The sequence below is a fragment of the Coffea arabica genome, chromosome 2c (genome assembly GCF_036785885.1).
Source record: "Coffea arabica cultivar ET-39 chromosome 2c, Coffea Arabica ET-39 HiFi, whole genome shotgun sequence".
Taxonomy (NCBI): Eukaryota; Viridiplantae; Streptophyta; class Magnoliopsida; order Gentianales; family Rubiaceae; genus Coffea; species Coffea arabica.
In genome coordinates, this window is record NC_092312.1 from 49,269,716 (window position 1) to 49,283,921 (window position 14,206).

Sequence of the window (14,206 nt, forward strand, 5' to 3'; positions counted from 1 at the left end):
CTTATCCCTTTCCTTGAATGAATTCGAGTCCCATTGGCATGGGAGGAACCTTGTGCAGGTTCCGTTTCTTTTTGCTATGATTGGGAATGAATTTTTCTGGTGTTTGCCGTATACAAAGGGGGATGAAATGGCGGTGAATGTTCCATCAGTTTGAAGAGGATGAATATTTGCTTAAATTTATAATTTCAGTCCTTCCATTGTCCCTTGCTCTGTGATTTCGCCCCAAAGCTTGTAGAACTTCATGATTCGACCCCCCAAACCTTCATAATTCTTTCAATCAAGTCCGATTCTGGTCCCAATCAGGTCCCAAACCTTCATCATTCAAAAATCTTGTTTTAGTTTTATGATTAGGGTTTTTGGGTAATAATATTCGGTTGGGTTGAAAAGGTGGGTTTAATAAAATTTTGTTTGGGTTTCTAGTATAGGTTTAGCCCACTCTTTTGATTGGCTTTGTTTATTGGAATATGAAGGCTGACCCATTCCATTTGCCTTGGATTTTCGGTTGGGCTTTGAAGGTTTTGGCCCAAGCAAATAAGAAAATGGCCCAATGGTTTGGACCATTAAGAAACCAGAAAATGATTTTGCAAATCGGTCCTTGAAGTTCTCCTTAATTGTACTGTGCCCCTGGATATTTTCAACTGCTTTCAATTCAGTCCCTGGTTTAATTGCAAATGAGTCCCTGAACTTTATTTTTCTTTAATTTTGGCCCCAAAATTTTGCCAATCTTTGCAATCAAGTCCTTTCTTTTCTTGACTTCTTAAATGTGGGTTGTTGACATGATTTAATTGATTTAAATTCATGTTTATTTTTATCCTTTGTGATTATTTGTCAAATAAATTGGCACCTTGACTCCTTTATTATTTTGGAGGGTAAATAAGTTGACTTCACTCCATTAGAGCTTCATTTCAAGGGAGGTATAATTCCTTTTATCCCTTTTGTCTCTCCTATGTGATCCAATGTGCTAAGTGTGAATCGCATGCCTAATTTGCTTTCATTACCATTCTTTAGTTCCATTATTTCATTCATTCTTGCTTTTATTAAATTATTCTTTTAAATGGGGTATGTGTACACCTCTTGGCTTGTAATAGATAGGGCATAGCAAGTAATTCGGTCCATTTTCCCTTTCCCCTTTGTTTTAGTTAGCAAATGTAATGGTTGCATGCCTATGTGTTATATGTTAAATGCTTTATTAGGATCTTGCATCTAGTCGAGCATGATAAGTGCTACATGATTTAGATGATTCGCATGTCTACTCGCTTTTTATAGTGTGGATGGATGGAATGGATGAATGTACGTTTCCACTAGTCCAACGCTAGTCGGAATTCATAGAATGGGCTAGTCCAATGCTAGACCCTTAGAGATTTCCCCTCGTTAGCACATATTTGCATGTTCATTACATGTCATGCATTCTTTTTTTAGTTTTATCATTTTGCATGCCCCTCGAACCCCTTTTCCCTCCATTTTAGGATTTTTGCATTTCATGCTAGCTATAGGGTTCATTTGATTGAGAGTCCCCCTAAATATGGGATATAGACGAGTGTGGCTTTCTCTAAGCCTTAGCACGCTTGTATTCCCTCTATAAAAGGGCAAATTGAGTCACGATTTAGGTCTCCCCGTCCCAATATGCATGAATTCCCTAGGCTCATGCATTCTAAGTCCACTCTATCATTACACTTTCATTTTTTCCTCCCATTTGCACACGTACACCTTTTATCCCTTCACTTGCACACAAACACTTGTAAATACATTTGCACACCTCCACTTGCATCCCATTATTTTTATTATTTTTCTCATTTCACATATCCTCACATTGCATACATGCATTCCATTCATTTGCATCCCACTCGCATTATTCGTGACTTCTTCAAAGGATCGTTATTGGGCTTCACAATTAATGTGATTGGCACCACTCAACCTTTGAAGGGAAATTTCCCCCAATACCCCTAGGTCTAGGGTTTGCATTCATGTAGTACATCCAAATGTAATAAATTTTTTGGTTAAAACAAGAAAATCTTTGATTAAATCACGTAACTAGCCTTGGCTAGGTCGAAGGGGTGCCTTGGATTTTTATCCTTGCCTTCCCCTTCGTCAAATGTGACTCCCGAATCTTTTTCTTTGTTTACGTAGATTAGGAGTCGTTTAAAAAGGGTTGCTCACTACTTTTCCCTTAAAAATACATTTTTTAGGTGACTTGGTACACCTTAACTCATTACCAAGTGGCGACTCCGTACTTAGTTTTAAAAACCCTTTTTAAACTATAATTTTGGGTCAAATCGTCGCATTCTCAAAACCCCATTTAGACCCATTTTTCTTTTAAATCACGATTCATTTTCCAATCACAAAAATACATTTTTTAAACCATTCATTCATTTATCAAAAAATGGGGCGCGACACTACCACTCCATTCTTAGTGTCCTAATTTTGTTTTCCAAGAAAATCTCTACTCTTACGAACCTCAAATTCTAGCGTGAACTTGTTTTTGGGCTACACTTGAGCACTTGAGGAGTTCTACTTTCTTCAAGGTTTGCAAGGGGTTGTGAGAAATTTTGGTGAGCTCATTAGAGTAATCTGAGTGACCATACACGAGTGTGAGAGTATACACTTAGGGAGTGAAGTGAAAAAAAAAAAAGGGAGACAAACGTTTCTTTCTCCTTTTTTCCCTTTCTTTGCTACTAACCCTTGCGGGTACACTTGAGACTTCATGTCTAGTGGCAACGAAGGAGTATCTCGTCCCATGGACTTTGAATAAATGATGGAGCAAATGGAGAGACGTTTCCAAGGCATACTAGTACCCATTCAAGATGAGTTGCTGCAACTCCGAGCGTCTGGAACACCAAAAACCACTAAGTCCATGAGAAGGCGAAGGGAAGTGGAGGAGTCGTCCGATGGTTCCAATAACAATGATGATGATGACGAGGAACCTCCCTTTCGGGCAAGACGAAGGAACCCGACTGGACCCGCTGATGTATTCAAGGGGATCAAAATGAAAATCCCTGAATTCAGAGGACGGTCCGATCCCGAGGCCTTTCTCGAATGGTTATCCAAGATCGAAATGGTCTTTTCTTGCCAAAACTACTCCGAGGTGCAAAAGGTCCAATTGGCAACCATGGAATTCACTGAGTACGCTGTGGTTTGGTGGGACCAAATCAAGAAGTCTAGAAGGAGAAATGGACTCCCTGAGCTCGTTCCATGGCCCGAACTTCGAGCCATGATGCGCACCCGCTTTGTACCTGGACACTATACTAGGGATTTGTACCACCGACTACAAACCCTAATTCAGGGCAACCGGAGTGTGGATGAGTACCACAAGGAGATGGAGATCCTGATGCTTAGAGCGGATGTACAGGAGGATCCTGAAGCCACCATGGCGAGATTCTTGAGCGGGTTACGACCCGATATTGCTGAACGAGTGGAACTTCAACATTATATGGAGTTGCATGAGCTTGTTGACAAGGCCGTTAAGGTCGAGCAGAGGCTCAAGAGAAGGGGTACTACTCGACCGACTTTCGATAACACCACCTACTCTACCAACCGCCCATTCCAACCACGGAATGACTCCCGGCCTTCACCAAATGCTCCTACACCAAAACCGAGATTCGAAGGAGGTAAGGTGGGCAACCCTAGTATTAGCAAGCCGCCCTCTTCTACTCCAAAATTTGAGGAGCCTAGGGTACAAACTAGAGCTCGTGACACTCGATGCTTCAAATGCCAAGGTAGAGGCCATATTGCTAGTCAATGTCCCAATCAAAGGACTATGATTATGATGCAAAATGGTGAGATCGTGAGTGAGGATGAAATTGAGTACGAAGGCATACCACCTCTTGACGGAGGTAGTGAGGGGGAATCGCCAAATGAAGAGGAGTTTAGTGCACCCGAGGGTCATTTTGGGACTGCTTTGGTTGCAAGGAGAGCATTAACTGCACGTGTTAAGGAGGACGAGCTTCAACGGGAGAACATTTTCTACACCAGGTGCTTTGTCAACCAAGCACTTTGTAGTATGATTATTGATAGTGGGAGCTGCACAAATGTTGCTAGTTCACTCATGGTGGACAACTTGAAGTTGCCTACAAGGGATCACCCGCGACCCTACAAGCTCCAATGGCTCAACAACTCTGGGGAGGTTCGAGTAACCAAGCAGGTTCTTATATCCTTCCAAATCCATAAATATTCTGATGAAGTATTATGTGATGTAGTTCCTATGCAGGCTAGTCACATTATACTAGGTAGGCCTTGGCAGTTTGACAGACAGGTGACTTTTGATGGTATGACTAATAAGTATAGTTTCTTGTACAACAGTAAGAAAGTCACACTAGCTCCCCTTTCCCCCAAACAAGTGCATGAGGACCAATTGAAATTGCAACAAGAGTTTGAGAAGTATAGTGCAAAAAGGAAAGAAAATGAGAGAGCCGAGGCAAAAAAGGAGAGGAAAAAGGCTATAGATAGCTCGGCAAGTGAGGTAAAAATCGAGGGAAAACAAATGCTCCTGATAAAAGCCAAGAAAGTGAGGAAGTTAATGAGAGATGACCAGCCACTTCTTATGCTTGTTAGCAAGGAAGTAGCTCTGAATATGCATGAACTTGATACTGATATACCTCTCGAGGTTAAGTCTCTTTTACAGGAGTACGCTGATGTCTTCCCCGAGGACGTGCCAAGTGGATTGCCACCACTTAGGGGCATTGAGCATCAAATTGACTTCATCCCTGGAGCTTCATTGCCAAATCGCCCAGCTTACAAGAGCAACCCGGAGGAGACTAAGGAGTTGCAAAGGCAAGTGGACGAGTTGCTTGGCAAAGGATGGGCACGTGAGAGTTTAAGCCCGTGTGTTGTTCCAGTCATTCTGGTGCCCAAAAACGATGGTACGTGGAGAATGTGTACTGATTGCAGAGCCGTAAATGCCATCACGGTAAAGTATCGCCACCCTATACCTTGCTTAGATGACATGCTTGATGAGTTACATCGGGCTGTGTTCTTTACCAAAATTGATCTCAAAAGTGGGTACCATCAAATTAGGATTCAGGAGGGGGATGAATGGAAAACTGCCTTCAAAACTAAGTATGGCTTGTATGAGTGGTTAGTGATGCCTTTTGGGCTAACTAATGCACCTAGTACCTTCATGAGGTTAATGAATCATGTTCTGCGTCCATTCTTAGGAAAATTTGTGGTAGTTTACTTTGACGATATCCTAATTTATAGCAAATCTTATGATGAGCACCTAGAGCATATTAGGGCTGTTATGGATGTACTTCGAAGAGAGAAGCTCTATGCCAATCTCAAGAAGTGCAATTTTTGCACTAACGAACTTGTGTTCCTAGGGTTTGTTATAAGTGCACAGGGAATGAAGGTGGATGATCAAAAGGTAAAAGCTATTCAAGAGTGGCCAACACCAAGGTCTGTGGGTGATGTTCGAAGCTTCCATGGCCTTGCGGGTTTCTATAGGAGATTCGTGAGGGACTTTAGCACTGTTGCTGCACCCTTGACCGAGTTGATCAAGAAGAATGAGAACTTCCATTGGGAAGATTCTCAAGAACAAGCCTTTCGCGCTTTAAAGCACAAACTCACACATGCACCTGTACTTGCTTTACCTGACTTTTCTAAGACATTTGAAATTGACTGTGATGCTTCAGGTATTGGAGTTGGAGCTGTGTTGAACCAAGGAGGAAGACCCATTGCCTACTTTAGTGAGAAACTCAATGGGGCTGCGCTGAACTACTCAACTTATGATAAAGAGTTGTACGGCCTCATTCGAGCACTACAAGTTTGGCAGTACTACTTAAGGCCTAAGGAATTCGTGATACACACTGATCATGAGTCCCTTAAATACCTTAAGGCCCAGCACACCCTGAGCAAAAAGCATGCAAGGTGGATCGCATTCGTGGAGTCCTTTCCGTACGTGATTAAATACAAGGCTGGTAAGTCTAATGTGGTTGCGGATGCACTCTCACGAAGGTACTCTCTACTCACCTCCTTAGATGCTAAGTTGTTAGGGTTTGAGCTGATTAAAGACATCTATGCACAAGATAGTGATTTCGGTGAACTTTACCTTTCTTGCAAACACACTGGGCAAGGTAAATTCTTCATTTCCGATGGTTACTTGTTTTATGCCAATCGGCTTTGCATCCCACATGGATCCATCCGCGAACTTTTGGTACGAGAATCCCATTCGGGTGGCCTTATGGGACATTTTGGGGTTGATAAGACTCTTGCCATGCTGCAGGAGCACTTCTATTGGCCGCACATGAGGAGAGATGTTGCACGGGTGGTAGAACGATGCTTAGCTTGTAAGAAAGCTAAATCCAAGGTACACCCGTATGGCCTTTACACCCCGTTACCTATTTCTAGTGCACCGTGGGTTGACATTTCTATGGATTTTCTACTTGGTTTGCCTAGATCCAAGTATGGCCATGACTCCATTTATGTGGTTGTTGATAGATTCTCTAAAATGGTGTAACAGCCCCACTTTCCCCTAAGGCGAACCAAAGGGGTTAGCGGACTGCCTGCCCAGCTCTCGCCAGGACTACGGATCAGATTAGAGCTATCTGCTTCACTCCGGAACTTACAAACGCACGTAAACAAGTCAAAATGGTAAAATAACCCAAAATAAAAAAAAAATGAAATCCGGAGCCGGCCATGAATAGTAACCGACCCGTCAAAACCCAACCGAAATAGCTAACAAACATTCACATCTGAACTTTAGCATTTACAAATCAGAATGACATACAAAAGCTTTCAAAAGTTAATACATATACACGGTTTGCCAAATCAAAAGAGAAAACGCCCCAAAAGTACACTTAGGGTTTTAATACATAAGCTATACAAAAGATATGTTCATCTAGCTCAATTTGGCAGCCATTTGTCATATCCAGACCAAAAGGGTTTATTTTCCTGTAAGGAAAACAAAAGGAACGGAAAGGGGTGAGCTTGCGCTCAATGAGGTACCAAACAAATAGCATTAAAATTCATGGCATTTCACATTTAACAAATCAGATACACATGCCAGATGTAAAGCACAGAAACCAATGATTCAAATCAGAAGGATACGGGTGGCTCTCAGGAGCCAAATTTCCAGCGCAGTACTTGATCCAAACCGGTTGACTCTCCGTCAACGTATATAGAACCAATGCGTCCGTAGACCCCTCTTTACTCCGAATTCCGTCCACCAAACACCCCTTTACCGGGCCCGCTCACCGTAACCGAACAGAAATGGTAATACTCGAGTATACCCGGAATCAAGGGTCTCAATACCCAAAATCCCCGAACAGACTACTGTGGTTCGTTATCTAATCGTCCAGGCCCTTGCCGGCCCGAGTCGAATAACTTAGCCACAGGATTGAGCTCATAGGTCATAGAAATCCGAACAGATGCAGACACAGATAACAGATTCAGATACAGATACAGGATAGCAGATTCAGATAGCAGGTTCAGACGGCAGATTTAGATAGGCACTCAAAATTGGCATATGAGCAGATAGAAGAACGAGTGTGATAAAGTACACCCTCGCCTCCATTTTATCAAAACAGTATTTGGCTTCAATAGTCATAAATCAAGTATTCAGATATTCAGATATTTCACATAATGGGTAGCAGGTAGTGGAACACTCACCGGCTCAACTTCAAAGGTTTTCACTTCAGATTGGCCTTAATCGCCAAGAAACCCTAAAATAATCAAAATAAACCAATTGAAGGTTTTACTTCCAGAATCGAGTAAACAGAATGCACATGTGAGGCTCGACTACACGTCGTACGCCTTGCCAAATAAATACTAATGCAAGAAGGCAAAAACATGATTCCCTTGGAAACGAAAAGGTAGCATGAAGACCTAGGCGCAAACAACCCAAAAGCCTTTCATTCCACCAAAAGGCAAATCCAACTTAAAGGAACCAAACGGTCTAGAAAATCGGGCAGCACTTCCCCGAAATTTCTTACTTTTCCAGCCATTAAGGCTTCATTATATCCTAAAATCAGTCCCAACATCTCACACAAAATTCATCTCATTTCCCAAAAGCCGTTCGCTAGGCTCAAAGTGGTACAAGTAAAAAAGTTAGCTAGGAAACAACCGAAATGAAAGCAAGCCCTAAAAGAGACTCGATAACGAGTCATATAGCCATACCAATCACAACCCCAATAGGGTTTCATATGCATATTTAAGCATAATAGCAAACCAGAAATTAGAAATAGCATTAGTCTTGGCCCCGAATAGAAAAACTGTTTTGCCCTTATTATGCGGTAATGGCACCAAATTCTCTACGGTTATCGGATGGGGGTGTAAGACCCACTGTTTTGAAGCTAAGAACCAGGGCTACAACAATGTAGAAGGTCACTCAATCCATTTCCTAGCCCAACTAGGTCAAAAATGCCAAATACTAAACCGGAACCACCAAAAACAGGTTTACAATTCACATAATGCTGTAATTACTATAACTCAGTCTATACAGGTCCAAATGCCGAAATTCCAAAGGCATATGGTAGCTAAGACATCCAGATACATTTCATCAGAAGACACCAACACGTAAATCCAAAGCAATGCCAGTCAAAAGGGCCAATTACAAGTGCAGTTTTCGCATTCTGATCAACCCAGAACAGCAACAGTAAAATCGGCATATCTCACTCTACACTAATCCAAATGACCTGAAATTTTGCAGGCACTTCAAACTCATCAATACCTACAACTTTCATGTTTTGAGAAAAGTCCAATTCGGCCTCTAACCCTATGATCCAAAACCGGACAGAATTAGGGGTTTATGAACCCTAACTTTCCATTTTCCATCCAAATCCAAAATTGATTGCATTTATCAACAATTCACACCTACTAGAGTCATTTTAAACCATTACCATTCATCATACAAGGCCACAACATCCCATTCATATTAAACCAGAAAATTCATCATAAAATGGAAAACTTCACCAAATCACTTCAAATCAAGAAATAAATCACATATTCCATCACTCAAGCCACTTCTAAGCATAACATAAACATCATTAGGTGTAGTAGGGTGTTCTAGCATCACTTACCAAGTAACAAGAGAGATAGGGATTGTGGACACCTTAGCTCTTCAAAACAACTTCACTAGACCACTCACTATCACTAAAAGGAAAGATTTTATGGAGTAGAAATGGATGTAAGCAAATGTTTTTGGGTTATTTGCACCAAGTAGTAGCTAGAACTTGAAGAGTTTCTTCTTTCTTCTTGCTAGAGAGGGCCGGCCATAAGGAGGAGAAGAAATGGTGATTTTTGAATGATTTTTGAGATATTTAATCCTTTGGTCAAAAAAAGTCAAAAATTGGAATAGTGTTTCTTAAGTCATGTCCACTCTAATGGTGACAAGTGTCACCTCATTAAATGCAATCTTATCTTTCTTTTCCCTCTCACATCAATCAAATCTCACTCTCTACTTATCTCTTAACACCCGATAAATTTTACACAGTATCCGAAACTTAACCTTATTGGCCGAATTTTTCAGAACTTTTCGCACTAGTGGGTCCCACGTCCAATATATATTCCTAATTTTCTAAAAATTCTCCAATACTAGAAAAATCATCTAAAAACTATAATTGCTCATAAAACCCACCAAGAACATATTTCTAAGCCAGAAAATGCAGAAAACATGCCATTAAAGGAAATAAACCCTAGGAAAATTATTAAGGGATTTACGGGTTCTCACAAATGGCACACTTCATTGCTTGTCATAAAACGGATGATGCATCTCATATTGCTAATTTGTTCTTTAAAGAGATTGTGCGATTGCATGGCATTCCTAGGACCATTGTATCTGATAGAGATGTTAAATTCCTGAGCTATTTTTGGAAGACACTCTGGTCTAAGTTAGGCACCAAACTGCTATTCTCTACAGCGAGCCACCCCCAAACTGATGGTCAAACTGAGGTGGTAAATCGTACATTAGGTACCCTATTGCGTGCCATCATAAAAAAGAACTTAAAATCTTGGGAGGAGTGTTTACCTCATGTTGAGTTTGCTTATAATAGGGCTATCCATTCTACTACTGGTTTCTCTCCATTTGAATGTGTTTATGGTTTTAATTAGCTAACACCACTTGATCTAGTGCCATTACCTAGTCATAAGCGCGCACATTTGGATGGTAAGAAACGTGCAGAGTTTGTTAAGCAACTGCATGAGAAAGTCAGGGCTAACATTGAGAGGAGAACTGCTCAATATGTCAAGCAAGCTAACAAAGGTCGCCAAAAGTTGATTTTTGAGCCTGGCGACTGGTTGTGGTTGCACATGCGCAAAGAACGCTTTCCTGTTCAAAGGAGGAACAAATTACAACCACGAGGTGATGGACCTTTTCAAGTGTTGGAGCGCATCAATGACAATGCCTACAAACTTGACCTTCCTGGTGAGTATGGAGTTAGTGCTACATTTAATGTCTCTGACTTAGCTCCTTTTGATGCAGATGATGCGTTTGATTTGAGGGCAAATCCTTCTCAAGAGGAGGGGAATGATAGCATCATGGTACGTGGGCAGGCCAACAATGGCTCGAGTAATCGAGGAGTTGAGGATCACGTGCACGCCCCAAGTGGACCCATTACTAGGGCTCGCGCAAAGAAACTTCGTGAGCAACTCAATGTACTTATTCAGGCCATACACAAGTCCTTTGAAGGATTCATACACTCAAGTGAAGGTGGTCGCGGTCCGATAATGAGCATTGAAGCTACACCTGAGGATTAGGGTTTTGCCAAACCCTAATTTCCGTTTTAGCATCATAGTTAGTTATTTCCACATTAGTTGATTAGATTGAATAATTGGCTAAGTGCATATTGCACGTAGAATCGCCAAGGGTAGGATTGCTAATTTACTCATTATTAGTTGCTAGAGTGGGCTACCTAGGAAGGAAAGGCCACATGAGGCCTAACCCATCGGGGGTTAAGCCTCCCTTATTAGGGCCCATATCCACTGCACCCTTAGTCCATTTTCTACTAGATTAGGGTTTTCACTTGTAGCCTATACAAGGCACCATATTACACCAATAAAAGGTAGACACTTTTATGATAAAAATATTGAGAGAGTTTTCTCCATAGCTTTCGACCAAATCTTGAACAATTTAGAGTTATACTCTAGTGTTCTTGTTCGGCTTATCAATTCAAGAATCGCACTTGAATTGTGGCGCCTTCTACACTTGCCTGAGGTTCACTAATTTGTTTGGTTACGGGTTGAGATAATATCAACAAGTTCGTAGTCTCGGGGATTAGAGGGGTCGTAGGGTTTCCGCTGCTACCGTTCTTGCGTTCGAAGTCAAATCCAACAAGTGATCTTGGGTCGCGAATCTTCTCACCAACCAGATTCGTATCACATAGTCGTGGTTCGAGTTAGAGTCGCTAGACTCATGCGCATGTATCCTACCATGATTACCTTTGGCAATGTGTTGGTGCATCAATTCAAGTTTTTTGTCCATCATGCGTTCCAATTCGCTTTTTATTGCCTCTGTGAAAAGTTTAAGATCAAAACCTTGGGAGCTCGCTCCTCCCTCATTAGCCATGGTGAAGTAGAAGGTATGAAAATAATAATGGAAAGAAGCAAAGTTTACCTCACACACTTCCTCACATGTATACGCTCGCTGTCATGTATAATCATTCTAATGAACTCACCAAGGTGTTTTCAAGGCTTCTCGGTTAACTCCTTGAAGAAGTGAGAACTCCTTCTAGAGTTGTTCAACTTACCAACCAAGGTCACAAAATTCATAGCAATTGGACGAACAAGATGAAAGAACTGACCAAGAATAAATGACGACTCAAGGCTGGATTTTATGAAGCCTAGATACGACGCTATTGACTCTTGCTTGCTGGAATTTCATGTTACTATTGCCTTTGGGTTCGGGCTGGTGGTTTTTTATGGAGTATTGGTGCTGTTTTGGGATGTTTAAAAGGTAGGTTGTCTTAGCCCTTGATGGTAAACTAATTCGGTTCACAAGGTCTTGTAACCGAAGTGGAGATCAAGTGCTAAGGGTGGCGGCTGTTTTAGGGTGTAGTGTGGCTGTTTGGGTTTGCTATGGGGATACACGGCTTGGGAGAGTGGTTTGGGTCTGATGTGGAAAGGTTGGGGGTGTTTTAGGAAGGGTTGGATTTGGGTTCTTGGTTTTCTTGGCTGACTTCAATCCCAATAGGTTTAGAATTAGAATTAGATCAAGAATTGAACTTGTTTCCAAGTAGAAGACTTAAAGCTGAGGCTTTCTTTCTTTCTTTTTTTTTTCATTTTTTTCATTTTTTTTCATTTTTTTCTTTTCTTTCTTTGTGGCTCTCTAAGAACTTAGATTCAGTCCCAACAAATTGATTTTTCGAATCAAAGTGCAAGATTGCCAAGAAAATAAAAGTTCTCTTCCCAAGTTTCAAGAACCTCGATCAAGAATCACCAAATCAGTCTTGGTTGATCCAAGAACTTCAAGATTTTCGATCAAGAAGCTCAAGAACTATCCAAGTTAGGTTTTGGTATCCAAGATTTACAAGATTCAACACAAAAGTTCAAGTTTCAAGGCAAAACAGATTCGGTAATTCAAGGAGAAAAAAATTCTAGCAAACGCGATTCAGGAACAATGGTACGCGACAGCTTTTTCTTTTTTTTTTTTGTGACACCTTTTGCTGGGTTGTTTTCACAACCAAAGCAACACAACCAACACTACGATCTGAACAAAAAAATCAATAGGAAGTAGCGACTAAGATTTTGGACAGATTGCACACAAGAACACAATCCTACTTGAAACACAATAAGAGGAAACAAGGAACAAACCCTAGAGGCTGCAAATTGTTTTCGTTTATGTTTTTTTAATTATTGAACTAGACACAGAACACAAAAGATAACACACAAATAGATTTTTGTGTTCAGATGAACAGTACCCACGATGAAATGTACATGAACAGTGACGGTGAATAGTAATCGGTAAACAGTATCGATTTTTTTTTCTAGACAAAACACAAATAACCGCAACAACAATGAGACACAAGAACACAATGCAATAAATCTAGAAAATTGCGGATAGCAAACTAAAACATGAAAACAGAATTTTTGAACTTGCTAGAATAAAACCCTAGCGACCTAAACATGAATTGGCACGATAAACTTGACTCAAAATAAGGAAAAGGGATATAACGTGATACCTCTTAACTAGCTCTGATTACCAACTGATACGAACGTCTCCAACCTTGTGACAAAACCCGTAAGAGATTAGACTCAGGATCGACAAGAGAATACCAAGCTTGGAGCGGATAACCTCAACCCATTAACCTCAACCCATTGATCATGTGATTAACGAACCTTGGTGAGACAGCCCCACCTTCCCCTAAGGTGTACCAAAGGGGTTAGCGGACTGCCTGCCCAACTCTCGCCAGGACTACTAAGGCAGTTATATACAATCTAAAATGTTCCAGAATAAAATAGCGCTTACACGATTCAAAATAGTGAAATGGAAAATGAAAATTGGAACCGCAAAGGAATAGTGACTGCCACGTCACAATCCAGCCAAAACCCAATCGAATACAGATAACATTATATAACTCTAGAGAATGAACATTTCCAAACTGAATAGGATACATGAACAGGATTAAATAGTTATATACACATACGTTTGTAATTTACAAATCAAAAGGAAAATATTTGGATCAAAGTAAATTTAGAGTTTTTCTAACCATCGAAGTGTGAGGACTCGCAAATTCCTTATATTTTTCTCAAAAATTCCCTTTTATTTGAAAATTATTTGGCAATTATTATTCCATACTATCCTATGGCTCAATCAGCCTAGAAAAGTGCCAATGGTCATAGGAAATTAGGGTTTTCCTATTCGTTTTCAATTCGAAGTGAAATAGGGTTTTTTGTGTATCCGTAGTGTAATTATCCGGTACGGAGCGAGGATCAAATTTGGTGCTTAAGGGTGATTTTTAGGTGAGAAATAATATGTAATTAGAAACAATGATATAAAGTTAGTAAATAGGAAGTAAAAACCCTAGTACGGGTGATTTATGGAAAAACGGTGCGAACCGACGGGTACCGTGCACTACCGATTGAACGCACCACTTGACCACCACTTTCTTACCATACAAGCTCATTAATATTTGAGCAAAATATACTGAGTTTGTTTGGATAAGAGTTTATTTGGATGATTTATTTGAGATATTTACTGTAGCACTTTTTGTGATGTGATGTATGTGAGATAAAAAGGTGATTGGGATTTGTGAAAACAAATTTTGCAAACCAAATTTGGCTT

General features: G+C 40.7%; 1 protein-coding gene across 1 annotated transcript; it reads left to right on the plus strand.

Annotated features, from left to right (window-relative positions):
- The first annotated feature begins 2,752 nt into the window (after positions 1–2,752).
- LOC113723651 (uncharacterized) lies at positions 2,753–10,683 on the plus strand. Its single transcript, XM_072077001.1, has 3 exons — positions 2,753–5,070; positions 5,194–6,298; positions 10,039–10,683. Exons 1-3 carry the CDS (start codon positions 2,753–2,755, stop codon positions 10,681–10,683), a joined length of 4,068 nt encoding a protein of 1,355 aa, XP_071933102.1.
- The last annotated feature ends 3,523 nt before the right edge of the window (positions 10,684–14,206 follow it).